Below are 24,008 nucleotides of genomic sequence, written 5' to 3'. Positions count from 1 at the left end.
GACAGGTGCAGTGTTTCAGAGCAGGTGTGTGGTTTGAGAGCAGTGCAGGTAAAACAGATGAGGTGGCAGCAGGCCCAGGACAGGTGCAGTGGCCTGAGACAGGTGTGGCAGTGCCCAGGAGCAGGCAGGTGTGTGTTATCGAGATAGGCAGTGCAAAGTGCCCAGGAGCAGGCAGTGCAAAGGTTTGAGAGCAGGTGCAGGTGGCAGGCTTGAGATGCGCAAAGGTTGACAGGCGCAATTATATTATGCGGTCGCGCGTTTGAGGACAGGTGCGCAGCACCTGAGACGCGCGTGGGGGTGAGATATGCGCGCGCCCGATAAGGCGCCCAGACAGACGCGCGCGCACGAGATATATGCAGCGCGCGCGGTTTGCGACAGGCGCGAAAAGGTTAGGACAGGTGCAGTGCTCAGTGATGAGGCAGGTGCCCAGGAGCAGGCGTGGCCTGAGACAGTGCGGCAGGCAGTGCCTGAGGAGCAGGCGTGCAGGCCCAGACAGTGTCAGACAGGCGCGCCCGAGACAGGCAGCGGCGTTTCGACAGGCAGGCGTGGTTTGAGAGCAGGCAGGTGAAGATATAAGGTGTCTGAGACAGGGCGCTCAGTGACATGGCGGCGCACGAGACAGGCAGGCAGCGGCGGCCTGAGAGCAGGCAGCGCGTGCCCAGACAGGCAGTGCCTGAGGCAGCGCGTGCCCAGACAGGCGCGGCCTTGAGGCGGCGCGCCCAGACAGGCGCAGCACGAGACGCGCGGCAGGCGCGCGGCCTGCGATGGCGGCGAAGGGCCTGAGATATATGTAAAGGCAGCCGAGGACGTGGTCAGGCAGCGTGCCCAGGAGCAGGCAGTGGCAAACAGGACAGGTGGCAGGCAGCGCAGCCGACAGGCAGGCAGGCCGAGACAGCAGCGGCCTGAGACAGGCACAGCGCCCAGGACAGACGCAGCAGGCACTGAGACAGCAGGCAGGCGCACCGAGACGGCGGCAGCGGCCTGAGACAGGCGCAGCGGCAGTGGCAGGTGGTGGCAGGTGGCAGTGGCTTCAGGACAGTGCGTGGCGTCAGGACAGGTGGCAGGCCGAGACAGGCACTGGTCTGCGCCTGAGAGCAGGCGTGCACAGGACATGCGGCAGTGCAAGGCCTGAGGAGCAGGTGCAGGCAGCAGGCACTGAGGAGGCAACAGACAGGCGCGCAGCCCGAGACATAGCATCGAGGACAGCGCAAAGGCCTGACACCAGTGAGTGCAGGCTCAGACAGGCAGAGTGCAGGTTTTGAGATAGCAGACAGCAGGCAGTGGCAAGGCCTGCACAGTGGCGCGCGCCCACGGCGGCCCACAGTGGCGCGTGCCCACAGGCGCGCACCCCAGGCAGGCGCAGCGGCTCAGGACAGGCAGGCAGTGCAGGCTTGAGACACAGGCAAGGCACCTGAGATGATATGGCAGGCAGGCGGTTCAGACAGGCAAAGGCTTGAGGACAGGTGCAAAAAGGTTTGAGATGCAGTGGCAGTGCCTGAGACAGCAGGTGGCCCAGGACATATGCATCCGTGGCGGCCGAGACAGGCAGCGGCAGCAAGGCCTGAGGCAGGCATGGTTTGAGAGCGCGGCAGTTTCGACAGGGGCGCCCACAGACACTCCAGGCGGTGGCGTTCGAGAGCAAAGGCAAAGGCACCTGCGACAGGCGTGGCCAGGACAGTGGCGCCACAGGCGCGCGTGCTAGGTGGCGCGTGCCCGAGAGCAGGCGCGCAGCTGAGATATGGCGCGCCCATTGCGGCGCGCGCGCGGCCCGCACAGCGCGCGCCCAGACAGACGCGGCGCGGCCCATATTGCGGCGTGGGTGTTTAGACAGGTGCAGGCAGGTTTGAGGAGCAGGACCTGTGTGTGTGGTGTGTGTGGTGTGGTGTGTGGTGTGTGTGTGTGTGGTGTTAGGGAGGTGGTGTTTAGGAGCAGGTGTGTGGTTTAGGAGCAGGTGTGTGTGTTTGAGAGCAGGTGGTGGTTTAGGAGAAAGGTGGTTGTATATGTGTGTGTGGTTTGAGTATAGTGTGTGTGTGTGTTTATAGGTGTGTGTGTGTTTGTACAGGTGGTTTGAGGCAGGTGTGTGAAGGCAGGCGGCAGGTGGCAAAGGCCCAGGATGCGCTCAGACAGGTGCAGGCACGAGACACAGTGGCAAAGCAGTGGCCCGAGACAGGCAGGCGGCAGCCCGAGACATATGGTGCGGTGGCTCAGGAGAGGCAGGTGCCGAGAGCAGGCGCCCAGACAGGTGCCGGTGCGCCCAGACAGATCGCGCGCAGGCATCGAGATAGGCAGTGGCAGGCAGTGCAACAGACACAGGCACTGAGACAGATCCAGGTGTGTAAGGCAGGCAGGCAGTGGTGCAACAGACAGGTGCAAACGAGGAGCAGTGGTTTGACAGGCAACAGATGGAGGCAAGGTTTGAGACAGGTGCAGGCACAGGACAGGCAGGTTTGAGACATGGCAGCACGAGACAGGTGTGCAGGAAAGGTGGTGGCCCGAGATATAGTACAAAAAGGCAAAGGTTTGAGACAGGTGCATGGCTCACGCTTCAGGACAGGCAGGCGTGCGCATTGAGACAGCGCGCTCGAGACAGCGCGTGGTTCGCATGGCGCGCGCGCGCGCAAAGCGCGGCGCGTGGCGCGTTGAGATGGTGCGCGCGCTCGAGGACAGGCGCACCGACGCGCGCCCAGGCAAACAGACATAAAAAGTGGCCAGGACAAAGGCAAAGGCAAGGCCAGATGAGGCAAACATGGCAAGGTTTGAGATGGCACCAGACAGGCAGATATGCAAAGGCGCACCAGGACAGGCGCGCGCCTGAGGATGGCAGCGCCCGAGATGAGGCGCGGCACTGAGATACAAGGCAGCTCAGATATAAGGCAGTGGCAGCGTTTCAGGAGCAGGTGGCAGGCTGAGACAGGCAAATGAGACATAAAAGGCTCACAGGCAGGCCCGAGACAGCAGGTGACAGTGGTTTGAGACAGTGACAAATGAGACATGGCGGCAGGCCCAGGACAGGTGCAGGCTTGAGGAGCAGGCAGGCAGCACCAGATATAAGGCGTGGTGAGATATGGCAGTGGTGGTAGTTTGAGAGCAGGTGGTGTTTCAGGGAGGCAGGCAGGCAAGGGCTGAGACAGGCAAAGGTTTCAGTATGGTGCGGTGCAGTGCCCAGACAGGCAGCAGGTGGCGGTGCCGAGACAGTGCAGGCCCAGGAGCAGGTGTGCCTGAGGACAGGCAGCGGCCAGAGGTTGCGTGCGCGGCTCAGGACGGTGCGTGAGCAGCATGAGTGATGCAGTGGTGAGATATATAAGGTTTGAGACAGGTGGTGCAGCACCAGACAGGTGCGCTCAGGCACAAGGTGCGCCCAGACAGGCGTGCCCAGACAGGCAGCAGTGCCCAGACAGTGCAGGCCCACAGGCAGCCGAGACAGGCGCAGTGGCAGGCTCGAGGAGCAGTGCAAGGCCCAGACAGGCAGGCGGCAGCAACACACAGGCACGGTGCCCACAGTGGCCCAGACAGGCAGTGGCAGGTGGTGGTTTCACAGTGCAGTGCGTGCCCAGGCGTGGTGGCAGTGGTTTGAGAGACATATGCAGGCAACAGACAGGCAGCAACAGACAGTGCAGCAGTGCCCAGACAGGCAGCGGCAAGGCAGGTTTGAGACAGGCAGGTTTCAGACAGACGTGCGTGTGTGCTTCAGGAGCAGTGGCAGGTGGTGTCTGAGAGCAGGCGGCAATGAGACAGGCGTGAACAGATAGCAAGGTTTGAGATATAAAACAGGACAAGGCAAAGGCACCTGAGACAGTGGTGCACACCAGGATATATGCTGCCTGCATATAGTAAGGCTATACATAAAAAGGCAGGGGCTTGAGGACAGGCAGCGCCCGACACAGCAGTGCCTGAGATATGGCAGTGTTCAGGACAGCAAAGGCAGCTTGAGACAGGGCAAAAGGTTTGAGATATGGTGTGGTGCTTGATATATGCAGCTGAGACAGGCAAGGTGGCCCGAGGCAGGCATGTTGCACAGGGGTTTATGATGGCAAACGAGGAGCAGGTGCAGTGCTCAGGACATGGCGCAGTGGCTCAGAGCGCGTGTGCACGAGACAGGCGCAGCAACGAGACATCCGCGTTCGACAGCGCGCGCCCACAGGCAGTGCAAAGGTTGAGACAGGCAGCAGCAGCCAGGACAAGGCCTGAGACAAAGGCCAGCAGGCTTGAGATGAGACAAAGAGACAGCGTGGCTTGAGAGCAGCAAGGCTCAGGCAGCGGCAGGCGGCAGCAGTGGCAAGGCATTTGAGCACAGGCGGTGAGACAGGCGGTTTGACAGCATTGCCCGTGCCCAGAGCGTGTGGCAGGCAGTGCTTATAGAGCAGGTGTGTGTGGTGGCAGGTGGTTTGAGAGCAGGTGTGTGGTGTGTGGTGGGTTTGAGATGAGGTGTGGTGTGTGTTTAGAGCAGGTGTGTGTTTGAGACAGGTGTGTGTGGTTTAGAGCAGGTGTGTGGTGTTTGAGAGCAGGTGTGTGAGTGCAGTGTGCCTGAGATAGTATGTGGTGCCTGTGACAGGTGTGAGTGTGGTGGTGTGTGTGTGTGGCTCAGGAGCAGGCAAAAGGTTTGAGACAGGCAAGGTGGTGAGAGCAGGTGGCAAAAGGTTTGCACAGGTGGTGCAAGTGCCCAGAGCAAAGGTGGCAGGCACCTGAGACAGGCGCAGGCGGCTTGACAGGCAGGCAGCGCCCGAGGCGAGGCGCGGCTTCGAGACAGTGCGCGCAGGTGAGACATGGCGCGCGGCGCACCGAGATGCGCGGCCTGAGACAGGCGGCAGGCCCGAGATGAGGCAACCGCGCCTAGGAGCAGAAGGCAGGCAGTGCTCAGATGAGGTAAGGTGGCATTGAGGAGTAAAGGCGTGCAGGCCCAGGAGCAGGCAGTGGCAAACCAGACAGACGGCAGGCAGCTCACAGGTGCAGGCACCAGGCAAGGCCAGGACAGGCAGGCGCGTTGCATATGGCGCGCGCTCGCGACAGCGCGCCCATATTATGGTGCAGCGCCCGAGGAAAAGGCTCAGGAGCGAAAAACAGACAGGTGGCAGGCAACGGATGGCACAGGCTCGCAGGACAGACGGCAGGCAGCAGGGCTCAGGACAGCAGCGCGCCCAGGCAGGCAGCGCCCGACAGACCGCGGCGGCAGGCCCAGACAGGCGTTTGAGACATGGCGGCCTGAGGACAGGCGCAAAACCAGGCAATGAGACAGGCAGTGCACCAGGAGCGAGTAAAAACAGGATAAGGCAAGGCAAAGTGGCTCAGATGATAAAGTGCCCAGGAGCAGAACGAGACAGCAAAGGCAAGGCCTGAAAGATGCAGCGCGGCCTAGCAGGCAGCCCAGGATATGGCAGGCACCATAGACAGCAGCGCATGAGGCGAGGCGAAAATGAGACAGGTGTGCAGTTTGAGATATAAGGTGGCAGTGGTAATGAGGCAGGTGCATGTGCCCAGGACATGGCAGGTGGTGGCAGTGGCTGCAGGCAGGCAAAGGCAGGTGTCAGGACAGGTGTGTGGTTTAGGAGCATGATCCAGTGGTGGCAAAAAGGCAGGCAGTGGCAAAGGCCGAGACAGGTGTGTGTTTGACAGGCAGTTAGACAGGCAGGCATGAGAGCAGGCAACAGATGAGGTGGCAAAAAGTGGTGCCCAGATAGGCAGGCAGTGCAGTGCCTGAGGACAGGCGCAGCACAGGACAGGCAGGCAGGCAGGTGGCCCGACAGCAGGCAGGTGGCCTGAGGACAGGCAGGCCTGAGGATGAGCAGCGCCCAGGACAGCGCAAGGCCTGCGACAGGCGCGGCATTCGAGGACACACCGAGGTTGCGGCGCACGCGCAGGAAGGTTTATAGTGCAAAAAGGGCATCGAGATATATACAAAGGTTTGAGATGAGAAGGTGTGCCCAGGACATAAGGGTGCAAGGGCAGGCCTGAGACAAAGGTGGCACGTCATGACATAAAACAGACAGGCAGTGGTTTGAGACATATGGCAATGACATATGTGCGCCTACACAGTGGCAAGAGACAGGTAGCAGTGGTGGCAAGGTGACAGAAGGCAAAGGTTTGAGAGCAGGCAGTGCAGGTGGTTTGAGACAGGCAGGCAGGCAGGTGCAGCCGCACAGGTGGCAGGTGCAGTGTGGCGGCCCAGGAGCAGGTGCAGGCGGTGCAGCCAGGAGCAGGCAGGCCAGAGCAGGCGTGCGTGAGACAGGCAGTGCCAGACAGGCAGGCAACAGGAGCAGGCAGTGGTGCAGCAGGTGCAGGCAGGAGCACGAGAGCAGGTGAGTGCAGGCATGAGACAGGCAAGGGTGGCAGTTTGAGACAGGCGGCAGTGGTTTGAGGCAGGCGTGGTGTGCAAGGTTTGCAGACAGGTGCAAAGTGCCTGTGACAGGCGCCAGGACAGTGCAAGTGCAGGCTCGAGACATATGCAGCACCACAGGCGGCAGGCGCGGCCCGAGATGCAAAGGCTTGCAGGCAGGCAGGCCACAGGCGGCAGCAACAGATGAGGCAAGGCTTGAGGACAGGCACAGGAAGGGTTGAGACAGGCAAGGCAGTTTGAGGGACATGTGTGGCACTGACAGGTGTGTGGTGGCAGCAGCAGTGGCAAGGCAAAGATGAGGTTGAGACAGGTGATGCGTGCCTGAGACAGGGGTGTGCAGTGCCTGAGGACAGCGGTGCAAGGCTGAGAGCAGCAGGCGCAGACAGGCGCGGTGCTCGAGACACGTGGCCCATGGCAGTGCCCAGGACAGGCGCGTGCACAGACAGGCGTGCAGTGCTTCAGGATATGGTGGCAGGCAGCAGGCTTCAGGCGGCAAAAAGGCCCAGGACAGGCAGGCTTGAGGAGCAGGTGTCAGCAGCAGGTGAGAGCAGGCACCAGGATGGCAGCAAGGTGCCCAGATATGCAAACCACAGGCAGCTTGAGACAGGCAAAGTGGCTCACACATAGCGGCAAGGCCGAGACAGGGCGTGCGCCAGACATATGAAGGTCGAGACATATGGCAGTGGCCTGAGGACAAAAAGGCAGGTGGCAGTGCAGGCAGGCAAAGAGGACAGGCAGGCAGCTCGAGACAGGCGCGGCTTCATGGCGGCGGCAGGCATTTCACAGGCAGCCCAGGACAGGCGCGCACCGAGCAGGCAGGCACGACAGGCGCAGCGCAGGCGATATGCGTGAGATAGCAGGCAGTGGTGGTTTAGAGCAGGTGCGGTGGCAGGTTTGAGGACATATGTGTGTTTACACAGGCGGCAGTGGCCCAGGCAGGTGCGTGCCCAGGACACAGTGCAGTGCCCAGGAGCAGGTGTGCAGGTGCGGCTCGAGACAGGTGCAGTGCAGTGCATTGAGGACAGGCGTGCACAGGTTGCACAGGCGTCCGCGCGTGCCCAGACAGGCGTGCAGTGGCACGAGGCAGTGTGCAGTGCCCAGGAGCACGGCAGGCCCAGGATATATGCAGGTGGTGCAAGGCCAGGACAGCATGGTGGCACCAGGCGAGACAGTGGCACAGTTTGAGACAGGCAAGGTTTGCACGTGTGGCAGGCAGCGGTGCCTGAGGACAGGCAGGCCAGGTTTGCAGACAGACGGCAGGTGGCAGGTTTGAGACGTGGCTTGAGACGTGGCCCAGGAGCAGGTGGCAGCAGCGCGGCAGCACGCAGTGGGGGTGTGTGTGGCCAGAGCAGGTGTGGTTTAGAGCAGGTGTGGTGTGGTGTTTAGAGTAGGTGTGTGTGTTTAGGAGTAGGTGGTGTGTGTTGAGAGCAGGTGTGTGTGTGTTTGAGAGCAGGTGAGTGTGTGTGTTTGTGACAGGTGAGTGTGTGTGTTTGAGAGCAGGCAGTGAGTGTGTTTAGAGCAGGTAAGGTTTGAGAGCAGGTGTGAGTTTAGGAGCAGGTGTGCAGTTTGAGATATATATGCGTGAAGTGGTTTGAGACAGGTGCGTGGCGGTGGCATTGAGACAGGCAGGCAAAGTGCCCAGAGCAGGCACCAGATGCGGTGTGGTGCGTGGCCTCAGACAGGCGTGCAGTGCCGAGACAGGCAACCAGTGCGTGGCTCGAGACAGGTGCAGTGCCCACAGGTGGCGGCACGAGGACAGGCAGGCAGGCACAGGACAGGCGGCCCAGACAGACGCGTGCAGTGAAGGTGTTTGTATAGTGTGGTGGTGGCAATGAGACAGGTGCAGTGTGTGTGTGTTTGAGGAGAGGTGGTGTGTGTGTGCCCAGGAGCAGGTGTTTGTGCCCAGGAGAGTGCGTGTGCCTAGAGCAGGGGTGTGTGTGTGTGGTGTGTGTGGTGGTTTGAGATATGTTTGTATATATGCGCCCAGAGCAGGTGCAGTGCCGCGAGACATAGTGTGGCTATAGTAAGGCAGGTGGTGCAGTGGTGGCAGTGGCAGTGGCAGGAGCAGTGTTTAGACAGGTGGTGGCAGGTGCAGGTTTCGAGACAGGCGGCAAAGGCAGGCTCGAGGCAGGCAGGCAGGCAGTGGCAAGGTTTCGACAGGCAGGCAGGCTTGAGACAGGCAAAGGCGTGCACCGAGGAGCATGGGGAGGCTGAGACATATGGCAGGTGGCGCCCAGACAGCAAGGCACACCCAGACAGGCAGGCGAAAAGGTTTGAGACATAAGGTCTGAAAGGCGGGTCACAGTGCAGCCCAGGGGTGGCAGTGGTTTAGATAGGTGGCAGCAGGCCCAGGACAGGCAGGCGGCGCGCCCAGACAGGCGCAAAGGCTGAGGAGCAGGTGCACCAGGATGCATTGAGGAGCAGGTGCAAGGCTTCGAGACATAGGGGGCTGAGACAGGCGCAACAGACAGGCAAAAAAAGGCCCAGGAGACAAAGGCAGTGCTCGAGACAGGCAAAAGGCTGAGGACAGGCACAAAGGTCCAGAGCAGACGCGTGCGCGGCAAGGTGATGCGCAGCACGAGACAGGCGCGCGCGGTGCGCTTGAGGCGAGGCGCAGCGCGCGCCCAGATATGCGCAGCGGTAGATATGGCGCGCGCGTTGAGACATGCAAGTGTTAGGATATGTGGTGCAGCACAGTGGTTGCACAGGTGTTAGGACACAGTGCACCAGATGGCGGCCCAGGATATGCGCCTGCACAGGCGCCCCGCACATGGCGTGCAGCGCAGCTTGCGCGCGCAGTGCCTGCAGGCAGGTGCGCCTGAGGACAGGCAAAAGGCACCGAGATGCGGCTTGATATGGTGCACCAGACATATGGTGCAAGGTGCAAGGCCTGAGGGAGCAGGCGGCAAAAGGTTTGAGATATAACGAGGACATATGCGGCCTGAGACGCTCACATGCCGCAGGCCCAGACAGACGCAGCAGGCGTGTGCACAGATAGTGTGGTGCAGTGTGTGGCCACAGACAGGTGGTGCAGCCAGAGCAGGACCGTTGAGGGACAGGCAGCAGTGTTTCAGAGCAGGCAGCCAGGACACAGTGGTGCTTGAGCACATGGCAGCCCACAGTGCGCCTGCACAGCAAGGCCCGAGAGCGGCGCAGGCTCGCACGCGTGCCTGTATTGATGCGCCCAGGACAGGCGGTGCCGACAGGCGGCAGTGTGCGTGCCCGAGACAGGTGCCCAGATATGGTGTGGAGTGTAGGGGACAGGTGGTGGCAACAGACAGGTGTGTGCAACAGGATGCATGCAGGCAGAGACAGACAGGTGGTGCAAGGCAGCAACAGGACAGGCAAAGGCTTGAGACATAAGGTGTTTGAGACAGATCCAGGCAGTGGCAAAGGTTTGAGACAGGCGTTTGTGATGCAAACAGGAGCAGTGCAGGCAGCTTGAGGACATGCCCAGGCAGGGCAAGGCTCAAGGCAGGCTCAGGAGCAGGCATGCCTGATATGTTGAGAGCAAAGCAGGCGCGGTTGAGATGAGGCGGCGGTTGACAGGCGGCCCACAGCGCCCAGACAGGCACACGGCCGAGACGGCCGAGATATATGGCAAAGGCAAAGGGCAGGTGGCAAAAGGCCCAGATATATGGCAGCAGCCCGAGACAGGCAGGTTTGAGGGACAGGCAGCCTGAGACATAGTGCAGGCCCAGACAGTACAGGTGTGCAAGGCAGGTGGTGGTGGCAGAAGGTCAGAGACAGGCGCCCACGGCGCGTGGCCCAGGAGCAGGCACAGATATGCAGGCTCAGAGAGGAGGTGTGGTTTGAGGATAGTGCAGGTGGCCGAGAGACAGGCAGGTGGTGATGAGTGGTGCCTCTGCACAGGTGCAAGGCCAGGCAGTGCGCCCAGGACAGGCACCAGGACAGGCAGGCTTGAGGCAGGCAGGTGCAGCAAGGTGCAGCCAGGAGCAGGTGCACTGAGACAGGCAGACAGGCAGGTGCGTGCGTTAGGACAACAGACAGGCAGGTGGCAGCCCAGACAGGTAAGGTTTTAGACAGGTGCAGCAAAGGCAAAGGCACTTGAGACAGGCAGGTGGCGGCAGCTCAAGATAGATTTTTGCGCAATGAGACAGGCAAAGGCAGGCTCAGGACAGGCAGCGGTTTACAGGCATTGAGGATATATGCGCGCCTGAGACAGCAGCGTTTGCGATATAGGCGCCCAGGATATGCGCGCATTCGCAAAAAGGTGGTTTAGGACAGGCACCAGACAGGCAGGTGCCTGAGACAGGCAGGCAGGCATGCCCAGACAGGCAAGGCCCACAGGCAGGCTTCACAGGCATGGCAGGCGGCGGCGGCAGGCTGCAGGCGGCAAAGGCTTCGAGACACAGGCAGGCCTGAGATATGGGGGCTGCGGACGCGGGGACGAGATATATAGCAAGGTTTGAGATAAGCAGTGTGCCCGCACAGGCAGGTGTGCAGTGGCCTGAGGACAGGTGCAGTGCCTGAGACAGGCGTGCCCAGGAGCAAGACGTGCAGTGCAACAGGACAGGCAGGCAGCATTGCGACAGGCGGCCTGACATGGTTCGAGACAGGCAGTGCCCAGGCAGCATTTCAGACGCAACAGACAGGCAAAGGTTTGAGATGAGGAGGTGGTGGCAGGTTTGAGACAGCAGTGCAGCCCAGGAGCAGACGGTGGCAGTGCAAAAGGCTTGAGACATAGGGTGGCAGTGGCAAACAGAGAGCAGGGGCTCAGGACAGGCGGCTCGAGGCAGGCAGTGCCCAGGACAGGCAGGCAGCCTTGACAGGCAAAGGCCTGAGGAGCAGCGGCGGCCCGAGACAGGCAGGTGGCAGTGGTGTGTGTGTGCAGGTTTGAGGCGAGGTGGTGCAGCAGGCTTCAGGACAGGGTGTGGCCCGAGGACAGCAGTGTTAGGAGCAGGCAAAGGTTTATATGAGGGTGGTGTGTGTGTTAGGAGCAGGCGGCAAGCTGAGACAGGCAGTGGTTTGAGAGCAGGCAGGCAGGCAGCAGTGCAGTTTCAGAGCACGCAGTATGTCTGAGGCGAGACGGCAGTGCAGTGTGCACCCAGGAGCAGTGTGTGTGTGAACAGACAGTGCCCAGATAAAAGGCAGTTTGAGACAGGTGTGCAAAAGGCAGTTATAGAGGGTGGGGCACTGAGACAGGTGCCCACAGGCAACAAAAAGGGGCCGAGATATAGTGGCAGCACTGAGACATAAAGGTTTGAGGTTATAAAAAAGGCCTGAGGACAGGCAGTGGCCAGGACAGGCATGCCTGAGACATATGGTGAAAGGGCAGGGGCAACAGGCATGGCAATGTGATAATGCGCCCGGCGGCGGCAGGTGGCAGGGGCTTGCGGATATGCGCGCCCGCGACGGCAGCGCGGCCTGAGAGCAGCGTGCAATGGCTCGACATACGCGCGCGCTCGCGGCGCGCGCGCAGTGGCAGAGGCGTGAGTGCAAAGGATGGTTTGAGGACAGGAGGTGTGGCAAATTGAGACATGGTGGCAACATGACAGTGCACGAGGCGAGGCGCAGGCACTGAGACAGTGGCATTGAGTGGCGAGGCAGCGGCCAGGTTATGGCGCAACGAGAGCATGGCGTTTGCGATATGCATTTGCGACAGGGTGAAGGCTTGAGAGCAAGATGCCCAGAGCAGGCAGGAGCACGAGGATAAAACAGACATATGGTCAGGCGCTTCAGACAGCGCCCAGGCAAGGCGCGCGGCTCAGGTTGAGGCGCGCGCGGCTCGAGAGCGGCGCGCAGCAACGAGACAGCGCACGTGCCTGAGAGGCAGACGCGCGTGTGCCCAGAGCAGGCGCGCCCGAGGACGAGAAGGCAAGGCAGGCGGCAGGTTTGCACGCTTCAGGATGACGCAGCGTGGAGGGTTCGCGAGCAAAGTGGAAAGGCAAAGGCATTCAGACAGGCGCACCAGGAGACTGAGGCGGCGGCAGTGGTGGCAGCGGCGGTTGAGGCAGGCAGTGGCTCAGGACAGGCAGTGCGCTTCCAGGCAGGCACAGATGAGGCGGCTTGACAGGCACGAGAGCAGCGCTCAGAGCAGGCAGTTTAGACAGTGTGGCAGTGGTGGTGGTGTGTTGATGTGTGCTGAGAGCAGGTGTGGTGGTGGCCGAGACAGGTGTGGCGGTGTGGTGGCGTGGTGGTGGTGTTTGCACAGTGCCAGGACAGGCAATGATAGTGGCAAAGGTGTGCACCAGTGACAGGCAAAGGGCTTGAGTGACAGTAAAACAGACACGTGGTTCAGACAGACGGCAGGTTTCGCATATGGCACCAGGACGCGCTTGAGAGCAGCAAAGGCCTGCACGCATTTGCACGCGCGCGGCTTTGCGATGGCGGCGCGCACCGCGACATGGCGCGCCCAGATGGCGCGCGCGCGCGTTATATGAGGCAGTGGCACGCCTGAGGACAGGCAGGTGCCTAGAGCAGGTGCAGCAGTGCCCAGACAGGCAGCAGCCCATAAGGCGCGGCCGAGGACAGGCGGCGGCGGTGCCCAGGATATATGCAAGCACAGCGGCCCAGGAGCAGGCGCAGCCCAGGCGAGGCGCGCCCACAGGCGCAGCAAAGGCGGCAGGCGGCTCAGACAGGTGCGGCTTGAGACAGCAGGCAAAGCGTGCGGCTCGAGGCAGGCGCAGTGCGCCCGCGATATACGCAGGCGGCAGGCGCGAAGATGCAGCGATGCGGCTGGCATATGCGCTTCCAGACAGGCGCCCAGGCATGGCGCGGCGCGCGCCCGGCAGGTGTGTGTAGTTTGAGGGAGCAGGTGTAGTATTTGTAGAGCAGGTGTGGTGTGTTTGGTGGGAGCAGGGTGTGTGTGTGTTTAGACAGGCAGGTGTGCGGTGGTGGTTTGTATGGTGTGTGTGTGTGGTTTGAGGAGTGTGGCGAGGTTAGACAGGTGTTTAGGAGCAGGTGTGTCAAAGTGTTAGAGCAGGTAGAGGCAGTGTTTATGGACAGGTGCAGGCAGGCGTAAGCATGGTGCTCAGGACAGGAAGGCAAAGGCCCACAGGCGGCACGCGCCGAGACAGACTGCACAGCAGCTTCAGACAGGTGTAAGCCGAGAGCAGCAAAGGCCTGAGACAGGCGCTGCGCATCCGACGACCGCAGCGCGCGGTTTGAGATATGGCGGCGCGCAGCGCGGTTTCGCGCCAGGCGCAGTGGCCTGAGACAGGTGTGTGGCAAACAGACAGTGCTCAGGACAGTAACAGATAGCGCGGTTTGAGATATAAAAGGCACGAGACATATGCAAGCAGCACGAGATGATGGCCCATGAGGCGCAGGCAGCAAAGGCGCGCAGGCAGGTAATGTGTCTGAGGCAAAACCAGGACAGCAAAGGTGTGGCAGTGCAAGGTGGCTCAGATATAAAAACGAGACAGGTGCCCAGGACAGGAGGTTGAGGACAGCGTTTGAGATACGCAGCGGCCCAGGAGCATGCGCACTGAGAGCAAAGGCAGTGGTGGCCTGAGACAGCGTGCAGCAAGGTTTGAGGATACGTGCGCACGAGATGGAAGGTGGTCGAGAGCAGGCGTGGTGCGTTTAGGACAGGCAGGCAAAGATGGTGCAGGTTGAGACAGTGGTGTGGGTTTAGGAGCACAGCAGGCCAGGCCTGAGGACAGACGTGCGGCGCGGTGAGACAGCAGTGGCCAGACAGGCGCAGGCAGTGGCAGGTGGCAGCGGCAGTGCTTCAGGACAGGCAGTCGACAGGCGGCGGCCCAGAGCAGGCAGTGCCCAGGAGCAGGCAAATTGCATACGTGCCACATTATAAAAGACAGGCAAAGGTGGCTTGAGGACAGGCAGCGGCTTCGCACAGCGCAGTGCCCAGGAGCAGGCAGGCCAGGCAGGTGCGGCTCGAGGACAGGTGTGCGTGCGCGCCCAGACAGGCAAGCTCAGACAGGTGCGCTTGACATATGCGGCTTCATAGGCGCAGGTGGCAGTGGCAAAGGCAGTGGCAGTGGTTTGAGGACACAACAGACATTGAGGAGCAGGAGGTTGAGACAGGCACCGACAGCGCGCGGCACGAGGACGGCGCAGCCCGAGGACAGGCGCAGCTCGAGATATGGCGTGTTTGAGACAGGCGGCAGCGGAAGGTGGTGTTTAGGAGCAGGCAGTGGCCCAGACAGGCAAGGCCTGAGACAGGCAAAGAGATGAGGTGCAAAGGCAATGAGACACAGGCACAGCCTGGGAGACAGGTGTGTGTGCCTGAGACATATGCAGCCCAGGACAGACAGCTCAGACAGTGCAGGCCCAGACAGGTGCAAGGCTTCAGACAGGCGGCCCAGGACCAGCCAGGCGCAGGTGCAAAGTGGCAGGCGGCAAAAAGGGTATGGTGCAGGTTTGAGAGCAGGCGTGGTTTGAGACAGGTGCCTGAGGACAGGCAAAGGTTTGAAAGACAGGCAGGTGGCCCGAGGCAGGCGGCAGGCAACAGACAGGAGGTGTGGTGCACGGCAGGAGGGCCGAGACACGCGCTCAGGACATATGCGTGCCCAGAGCAGGTGCGCGGTGGTTAGGAGCAGGCAGGCAGTGGTGTGGTGTGTGTGGTGGTGGTGTGTGTGTGTGGCACAGAGTGAGGTGTGGTGTGCATTTATATGTGGTGGTGGTGCAGGTTTTAGGAGCAGTGCAGGCATGTGACAGGGCAGGTGGTTTGAGACAGGTGTGTTGTGTAGTTTGAGATAGGAGCAGCAGTGAGAGGTGCCGAGACAGGTGGTGCATAGAGCAGGCCCAGAGCAGGTGGCACAGACAGGTGCAGTGTGCCTATACAGGTGTGTTGCCTGAGACAGGTGGCAGTGGTGTGGCAAAGGCTCAGGACAGGTGCACAGGACAGGTGTGTGCAGACAGGCAAGGCAGGCCTGAGACAGCAAAGGCGAGACAGGCAGGGTGGTAGGACAGGCAGCAACGAGACATTGCCAGGTTGAGATAGCGCCCAGATATAAACAGGACAAAGGCCTGAGACAGGCGCAGGCAGGCAGTGCAGTGCGGCTTGAGACACATATGCAGCCCACAGGCAGGCCTGAGGATATGCGCGGCTCACATGGCAGGCACCAGACAAATGAGGCTGGCAGCAAGGCCGAGGATGAGCACAATGAGAGCAGCGCGGCCTGAGACAGGTGCAAAAGGCAGGCCTGAGATGAGGTGGCAGTGCGTGCCCAGGTGACATAGCAGGCAATGAGGCAGGCAAAACAGGACAGGTGCGGCATGGTCTGAGGACAGGCACCACCATGGCAGGCAGGCACCCGAGATGGCGGTGGCACGAGACAGCGGCAGCAGATGATATGCGTGGCGCCTGAGACAGGCGCATACTTGAAATAAGGGTGTGGTTTGAGAGCAGGTGTGGTGGCTTGAGACAGACGGCAGTGCGCCTGAGATGGTGCAGGTGAGACAGGCAGGTGTGGCCTGATGACAGGTGTGCCTGAGGCAGGTGCAGGTTTAGGACAGGCAGTGGTGCAGTGGCAGGTGGTGTGCAGTTTGAGAGCAGGCAGCCGAGAGTGGCAGTGTTTGAGGACAGGCAGTGTGTGCCGCAGAGCATATGTGCAGGTGTTTGAGATATAAAAACAGGAGCAAAGGTGGTGCTTAGGACAGGAACAGACAGGTAATAGATATAAGGCAGGCAAAAGGTTTGCAAGGCAACAGAACAGGTGGCAGTGGCAAACAGATATGGTGCAAAGGGCTGAGGATAGTGCCAGGATGAGGCGGTGCAAAGTGGTGAGATAGTGCCGCTTATATATATGCAAGGTTGCACAGGTGCAGGGTGGCAGTGGTGGTGGCGAGGAGGAGGCAGAGTGATATATGTGGCGGCAGTGGCAGGCAAAGGGCAGGCGTTTGAGGACAGGTGCTTGAGACAGGCGTGGTGGTGAGAGCAGGTGGCAGGCAACGAGGAGCGGTGGCACGAGGACTGCAGGCCCAGGCGAGGCAACAGACAGGCAGCAAAACGAGGAGCAGTGCAGTACCAGATGAGGCGTGCCTGAGACATATGTAGCCTGAGACATGGCAAAGGCATGGCAAGGCACCAGGAGCAGGTGCGGCAAAGGCTCAGAATGTGGCGGCGGTTTGAGACAGCAAGGCTCACGGCACAGATGAGAAAGGCAGCGTGGTTTGAGACAGGCAAAGGTTTAGGGACAGGCAAAACAGAGAGGCAATGAGAGCAGGTAAAAGAGATATAAAGGTGTGTGTGGTGTGTGTGGTGTTGGTTTGTGGAGTGCAGGTTTGAGATATGTGGCTGAGACAGGTGTGTGTTTGTGGAGCAGGCAGCAAGGCTTGAGATCAGGCGTGCAAGGCTTGAGAGCAGTGCGTTTGAGACAGGCGTCAGGAGCAGTGCAAGGGGTTTAGGAGCAGAAAAAAACAGAGTAGGTGTGTGTGTGTGTTTAGGAGTTGAAAGTACTCAACATCTCACATACCACAGTAACGTGTTCTACATTCTTCCGACCAGTGTTTTTTCTATTATACTATTACATCACTATTACATCACTATGGTCCAATATCTTTCTGTTCTACTATTACATCACTATTACATCACTATGGTCCAATATCTTTCTGTTCTACTATTACATCACTATTACATCACTATGGTCCAATATCTTTCTGTTCTACTATTACATCACTATTACATCACTATGGTCCAATATCTTTCTGTTCTACTATTACATCACTATTACATCACTATGGTCCAATATCTTTCTGTTCTACTATTACATCACTATGGTCCAATATCTTTCTGTTCTACTATTACATCACTATGGTCCAATTTCTTTCTGTTCTACTATTACATCACTATTACATCACTATGGTCCAATATCTTTCTGTTCTCCTATTACATCACTATGGTCCAATATCTTTCTGTTCTACTATTACATCACTATGGTCCAATATCTTTCTGTTCTACTATTACATCACTATTACATCACTATGGTCCAATATCTTTCTGTTCTACTATTACATCACTATGGTCCAATATCTTTCTGTTCTACTATTACATCACTATGGTCCAATATCTTTCTGTTCTACTATTACATCCCTATTACATCACTATGGTCCAATATCTTTCTGTTCTACTATTACATCACTATTACATCACTATGGTCCAATATCTTTCTGTTCTACTATTACATCACTATTACATCACTATGGTCCAATATCTTTCTGTTCTACTATTACATCACTATTACATCACTATGGTCCAATATCTTTCTGTTCTACTATTACGTCACTATGGTTCAATATCTTTCTGTTCTACTATTACATCACTATTACATCACTATGGTCCAATATCTTTCTGTTCTACTATTACATCACTATGGTCCAATATCTTTCTGTTCTACTATTACGTCACTATGGTCCAATATCTTTCTGTTCTACTATTACATCACTATAGAATTCATGCCCAATACTCTGCTTCTTGTCAGTGGTTTGATAGTATGTCTGGACATCACTGCAGACAATAATGTGTAGGAATAAAGCACTCTTTTCTTTCTATATTAGAACATCTCTTTCCCATTGGTCAATCTCACCTGTAGAACCTCTGTCGGGCCCGCCCCCTTCCTCCACTCTCGGCCAATTAGGTGTGGACTTGCCACTAGCCCCGCCTTCTCCTACCACCTGTCGCTCTGTTGATAGAGGGGAGTGTTGTCTGTGTTCTCCAAACCTAGAACACACACACACACACTTTAATAAAAACGTTTGACATCATGTCGCCCACAGACCATAACGGCAGACATGTCGTTTCCCAGTAACACAACGTGTGCTAGCCATATTATAATTAGAAAGATAAAGACAATTCATGTAAAGTAAATTAAAAAGAAGAGTTGTGGGTGGAAGTTGCTTCCTCTGTAAGGACTAATTCATGGCCTACGTACCAAACAGCAAACTATTCCCTGTATACGGAATAAAGATGCCATTTGCGACTAATACAATTCATGGACAGAGCCGTGAGGAACTTGAAGTTGGGCTTCTCTGTAATGGACACCAGCTGGTCAACAGGCATTTTCAAATGGGGAAAAACTAAAAACAATTGTTGGATACAATGGTTCATTCCTTTCCAATCATCTCCCATTTCAACATCGTTTAACCACTTCCTTAACTATTACATAAAGGGTTGTGTTACGTACGCTACAGACCATGAACACACTCCATCTCTTACCCCTCAGGCATGGACTTCTGAGTCCTCCAGTGCTGCGAGGTGTCACTGGAGCAGGAGAGGTTGGACAGGGAAGAGCGGTTGTGAGGAGAACGGCCCAGTGCCAGAGAGGAGACCAGAGCATAGTTCTCACTGCCTGGAGACATTCTGGAGGGGTTGAGATAACACAGAATAGACATTAACCCTCTAACCCAGACCCTGACCCTAACCCAGACCCTGACCCAGACTCAGACTCTAACCCAGACCCTAAACCAGACCCAGACCCTAACCCAGAGCCTTACCCAGAGCCTAACCCAGGCCCAGGCCCAGACTCAGGCCCAGACTCAGGCCCTGACTCAGGCCCTGACCTAACCCTGACCTAACCCTGACTCAGACCATAACACAGACCCTGACCAGGACCCTAACCCAGACCTTGACCCAGACCATAACACAGACCCTGACCAGGACCCTAACCCAGACCCTAACACAGACCATAACCCAGACCATAACATAGACCCTAACCCAGACCCAGACCATAACACAGACCATAACACAGACCCTAACCCTAAACCAGGACCCTAACCCTGACCCTAACCCAGACCCTAACCCAGACCAGGACCCTAACCCAGACCCTAACCCAGACCCTAACCCTGACCAGGACCCTAACCCTGACCAGGACCCTGACCCTAACCCAGACCCTAACCCTGACCAGGACCCTAACCCTGACCCTAACCCAGACCCTAACCCAGACCCTAACCCTGACCAGGACCCTAACCCTGACCCTAACCCTAAACCAGACCCTAACCCAGACCCTAACCCTGACCAGGACCCTAACCCTGACCAGGACCCTAACCCTGACCAGGACCCTAACCCAGACCCAGACACTAACCCTAACCCAGACCCTAACCCAGACCCTGACCCTAACCCAGACCCTAACCCTGACCCTAACCCTGACCCTAACCCAGACCCTAACCCTAACCCAGTGCCAGATAGAAAACCAGAGCATAGTTCTCACTGACTGGAGACATTCTGGAGGGGGGTTACCAGAGAAGAAAATTACATCAAATAATTTGGAGATACAGAGAGAAGGCATTAACCCTCTCACCCTTCCCCCCTCCCAAATTCAAACTAACTTTATTGACATGAAAGGAGCAATCTAATGATATAATTTCCTCCTGCCTCTCCCTCTCCCCTACCTCTTGGTATCCAGTGGCCGTCCATCACTACTAACACTGCGTGGGATAGCAGCGTTTCTCTCTGGGCGTTCAGCAGACAGGGTCTTCCCCCCAGAGCTCCCCAGGCTGACGGCCCGGTTGGGGGTGTGCGGCTGGGGGGAGGCCGTCAGGGACTGCTGGGGGCTACTGGAGGTTCTCTGCCACTTGTTGTCTTTGCTGCGGAACGGGAACTTGTAGTCAAAAGAACCACTCTCACCACTGCTCTTATACTCAACCACTGGGGTACGGTAAAGCTCAGAGCAACCTCTGTAGAGAGAGAGAGGGAGGAGAGAGGGGGGGAGAAGAGAGAGGGGGAGGAGAGAGAGAGGGGGAGGAGAAAGACAGAGGGAGGAGAGAGAGGGGGAGGAGAGAGAGGGGGACAGGGGGAGGAGAAAGACAGAGAGGGAGGAGAGAGAGGGGGAGTAAGAGAGAGGGAGGAGAGAGGGGGGGAGTAAGAGAGAGGGAGGAGAGAGGGGGGAGTAAGAGAGAAACAGGGAGAGGAAGAGAGAAACAGGGGAGGAAAGAGAGAAACAGGGGGAGGAGAGAGACAGGGGGAGGAGAGAGACAGGGGAGGAGAGAGACAGGGGGAGGAGAGAGACAGGGGAGGAGAGAGACAGGGGGAGGAGAGAGACCGGCGGAGGAGAGAGACAGGCGGAGGAGAGAGACAGGCGGAGGAGAGAGACAGGCGGAGGAGAGAGACAGGCGGAGGAGAGAGACAGGCGGAGGAGAGAGACAGGCGGAGGAGAGAGACAGGGGGGAGAGAGACAGGGGGAGAGAGACAGGGGGAGAGAGACAGGGGGAGAGAGACAGGGGGAGAGAGACAGGGGGGAGAGAGACAGGGGAGGAGAGAGACAGGGGAGGAGAGAGACAGGGGAGGAGAGAGACAGGGGAGGAGAGAGACAGGGGAGGAGAGAGACAGGCGGAGGAGAGAGACAGGCGGAGGAGAGAGACAGGGGAGGAGAGAGACAGGGGGAGAGAGACAGGGGGGAGAGAGACAGGGGAGGAGAGAGACAGGGGGAGAGAGACAGGGGGAGAGAGACAGGGGAGGAGAGAGACAGGGGGAGGAGAGAGACAGGGGAGGAGAGAGACAGGGGAGGAGAGAGACAGGGGGAGGAGAGAGACAGGCGGAGGAGAGAGACAGGGGAGGAGAGAGACAGGGGGAGGAGAGAGACAGGCGGAGGAGAGAGACAGGCGGAGGAGAGAGACAGGCGGAGGAGAGAGACAGGGGGAGGAGAGAGACAGGGGGAGGAGAGAGACAGGGGGGAGAGAGACAGGGGGGGAGAGAGACAGGGGGGGAGAGAGACAGGGGGGAGAGAGACAGGGGGGGGAGACAGGGGGAGGAGAGAGACAGGGGGGGAGAGAGAGGAGGAAGAGAGGAGGGTCATGTAAGAAGCAGAGGTTAGACTCCACACACGTTTGACATGTTAATGACGACCTCACAATCACTAATCTGACCATCACACACACACCAACCCCTCAGACACACACACACCAACCCCTCAGACACACACACACACACACCAACCCCTCAGACACACACACACACCAACCCCTCAGACACACACACACCAACCCCTCAGACACACACACACACACACCAACCCCTCAGACACACACACACACCAACCCCTCAGACACACACACACACCAACCCCTCAGACACACACACACCAACCCCTCAGACACACACACACCAACCCCTCAGACACACACACACACACACACACACACACACACACACACACACCAACCCCTCAGACACACACCAACCCCTCAGACACACACCAACCCCTCAGACACACACCAACCCCTCAGACACACACCAACCCCTCAGACACACACACACACACACCAACCCCTCAGACACACACCAACCCCTCAGACACACACCAACCCCTCAGACACACACCAACCCCTCAGACACACACCAACCCCTCAGACACACACCAACCCCTCAGACACACACCAACCCCTCAGACACACACACACACACACCAACCCCTCTGACAAACACACACAGACCTGCGCGGCGTAGCGTCTTCGTGCGGGGGTATGATGACCACCCTGACGGTGACCGACGTCCTCAGCAGGTCTATCATCTGCTCGTGGGTCAGAGTCGCCACGGCAACCTTGACAGAATGGTTGAGTTTATACAGAATACCATTATATGGTCTCAATAATAATTTACAAACAAAACACACAAGAATGATCCAATGAAATCTACAACTATAAAATGACATACCTTGCAGATTTCAACCAATCGGCTGCCCTGCCTCAGCCCGGCCTGCCAGGCGTACCCGTACGATTCCACCTCTGCCACGATGCCCTCGTAGTTGACATGGAACCCCAGCTGGCCCAGCCCGTTACGACGTAGTGTCATCTCAGACGTCTCACAACCCTTAGTCAGGTACTGGTGGGGGGGAGAGAGGGAGGCCCGGAGAGAGAGGGAGAGAGAGGGAGGCCGGAGAGAGAGGGAGGCCGGAGAGAGAGAGGGAGAGAGAGAGAGGAAGAGAGGGGAAGAGAGAGGGAGAGAGGGGAAGAGAGAGGGAGAGAGAGAGGGAGAGAGAGAGGGAGAGAGAGAGGGAGAGAGAGAGAGAGAGGGAGAGAGAGAGAGGGAGGGAGAGAGAGAGAGGGAGAGAGAGAGGGAGAGAGAGAGGGGAAGAGAGAGGGGAAGAGAGAGGGGAAGAGAGAGGGAGAGAGAGGGAGAGAGAGGGAGAGAGAGGGAGAGAGAGGGAGAGAGAGGGAGAGAGAGGGAGAGAGAGGGAGGCCGGAGAGAGAGGGAGAGAGAGGAAGAGAGAGGAAGAGAGAGAGAGGGAGAGAGAGGGAGAGAGAGGGAGAGAGAGGGAGAGAGAGGGAGAGAGAGAGAGAGAGGGAGAGAGAGAGAGAGAGAGAGAGAGGGAGAGAGAGAGAGAGAGAGAGAGAGAGAGAGAGAGAGAGAGAGAGGGAGAGAGAGAGAGGGAGAGAGAGAGGGAGAGAGAGAGGGAGAGAGAGAGGAGAGAGGGAGAGAGAGGGAGAGAGAGGGAGAGAGAGGAAGAGAGAGGAAGAGAGAGGGAGAGAGGGAGAGAGAGAGGGAGAGAGAGGGAGGGAGAGAGAGGGAGGGAGAGAGAGAGGGAGAGAGAGGGAGAGAGAGAGGGAGAGTGAGGGAGAGTGAGGGAGAGTGAGGGAGAGAGAAGGAGAGAGAGGGAGAGAGAGGCGAGAGAGAGAGAGGAGAGAGAGGGAGAGAGAGAGAGGGAGAGAGAGGGAGAGAGAAGGAGAGAGAGAGGAGAGAGAGAGGGAGAGAGGAGAGAGAGGGAGAGAGGGAGAGAGGAGAGAGAGGAAGAGAGGAAGGAGGGAGAGAGAGGGAGAGAGGAAGAGAGAGGAAGAGAGGAAGAGAGGAAGAGAGGAAGAGAGGGAGAGAGAGGGAGAGAGAGGAAGAGAGGAAGAGAGAGGAAGAGAGGAAGAGAGGGAGAGAGGGAGAGAGGGAGAGAGAGGGAGAGAGAGGGAGAGAGAGGAAGAGAGAGGGAGAGAGAGGGAGAGAGAGGGAGAGTGAAGGAGAGAGAGGAAGAGAGAGAGAGAAGGAGCGAGAGGGAGAGAGAGAGGGAGAGGGAGGAAGAGAGGGAGAGAGAGGAAGAGGGAAAGAGAGAAGTGGGAGAGGGAGAGAGAGGAAGAGAGGGAGAGAGAGCGAGAGGAGGTGATTAGTTTGTTTGCAGTACAACATAACAAATGACAGCCCTAAGTCAGGAGACAGGAGGATAGACAGAATGCGTGGAAGTGATCACGTTAAATTATATGATCATTATAACTGAAGACTTTTAGCATCGACATGTTCTGATGTTTCCACAAACACAGGTCACTGTGACATAACAGGGGGTGCAGTATAAGTGGTTAAGTGTGTGTTACAGGGTGTGTGTTATAGAGTGTGTGTGTGTTGTGTGTGTTATAGGGTGTGTGTGTGTTGTGTGTGTTATAGGGTGTGTGTGTGTGTTGCGTGTGTTATAGGGTGTGTGTGTGTGTGTGTTGCGTGTGTTATAGGGTGTGTGTGTGTTGTGTGTGTTATAGGGTGTGTGTTGCGTGTGTTATAGGGTGTGTGTGTGTGTGTTGGGTGTGTGTGTGTGTGTTGCGTGTGTTATAGGGTGTGTGTGTGTGTTATAGGATGTGTGTGTGTTGTGTGTGTTATAGGGTGTGTGTGTGTTATAGGGTGTGTGTGTGTGTTATTGGGTGTGTGTGTGTTGTGTGTGTTATAGGGTGTGTGTGTGTGTTGTGTGTGTTATAGGGTGTGTGTGTTATAGGGTGTGTGTGTTATAGGGTGTGTGTGTGTGTGTGTGTGTGTGTGTGTGTGTGTGTGTGTGTGTGTCTGACGCAGAGA

At 57.9% G+C, this 24,008-nt stretch overlaps 1 protein-coding gene across 4 annotated transcripts in view; it reads right to left on the bottom strand.

Annotated features, from left to right (window-relative positions):
* Positions 1 to 24,008, bottom strand: part of sipa1l1 (signal-induced proliferation-associated 1 like 1) — a 295,071-nt gene that overhangs the window by 109,260 nt on the left and 161,803 nt on the right. For all 4 annotated transcript variants that reach the window (XR_006770346.1, XM_045721113.1, XM_045721112.1 and 1 more), the window contains 5 exons: positions 21,906 to 22,073; positions 21,686 to 21,792; positions 19,646 to 19,930; positions 18,474 to 18,617; positions 17,845 to 17,978 (listed from right to left, as the gene is read on the bottom strand). Coding sequence is in view for 3 of the 4 variants with exons in the window: in XM_045721113.1 (XP_045577069.1) it covers positions 17,845 to 17,978; positions 18,474 to 18,617; positions 19,646 to 19,930; positions 21,686 to 21,792; positions 21,906 to 22,073 (838 nt within the window). In the remaining variant the exon portion in view is untranslated. The remainder of the gene's footprint in view (positions 1 to 17,844; positions 17,979 to 18,473; positions 18,618 to 19,645; positions 19,931 to 21,685; positions 21,793 to 21,905; positions 22,074 to 24,008) is intronic.

This window comes from Salmo salar, chromosome ssa06 (genome assembly GCF_905237065.1).
Source record: "Salmo salar chromosome ssa06, Ssal_v3.1, whole genome shotgun sequence".
NCBI lineage: Eukaryota > Metazoa > Chordata > Actinopteri > Salmoniformes > Salmonidae > Salmo > Salmo salar.
The sequence above is the reverse complement of the archived record's forward strand: the minus strand, read 5'-3'. Positions and strand labels throughout refer to the sequence as shown.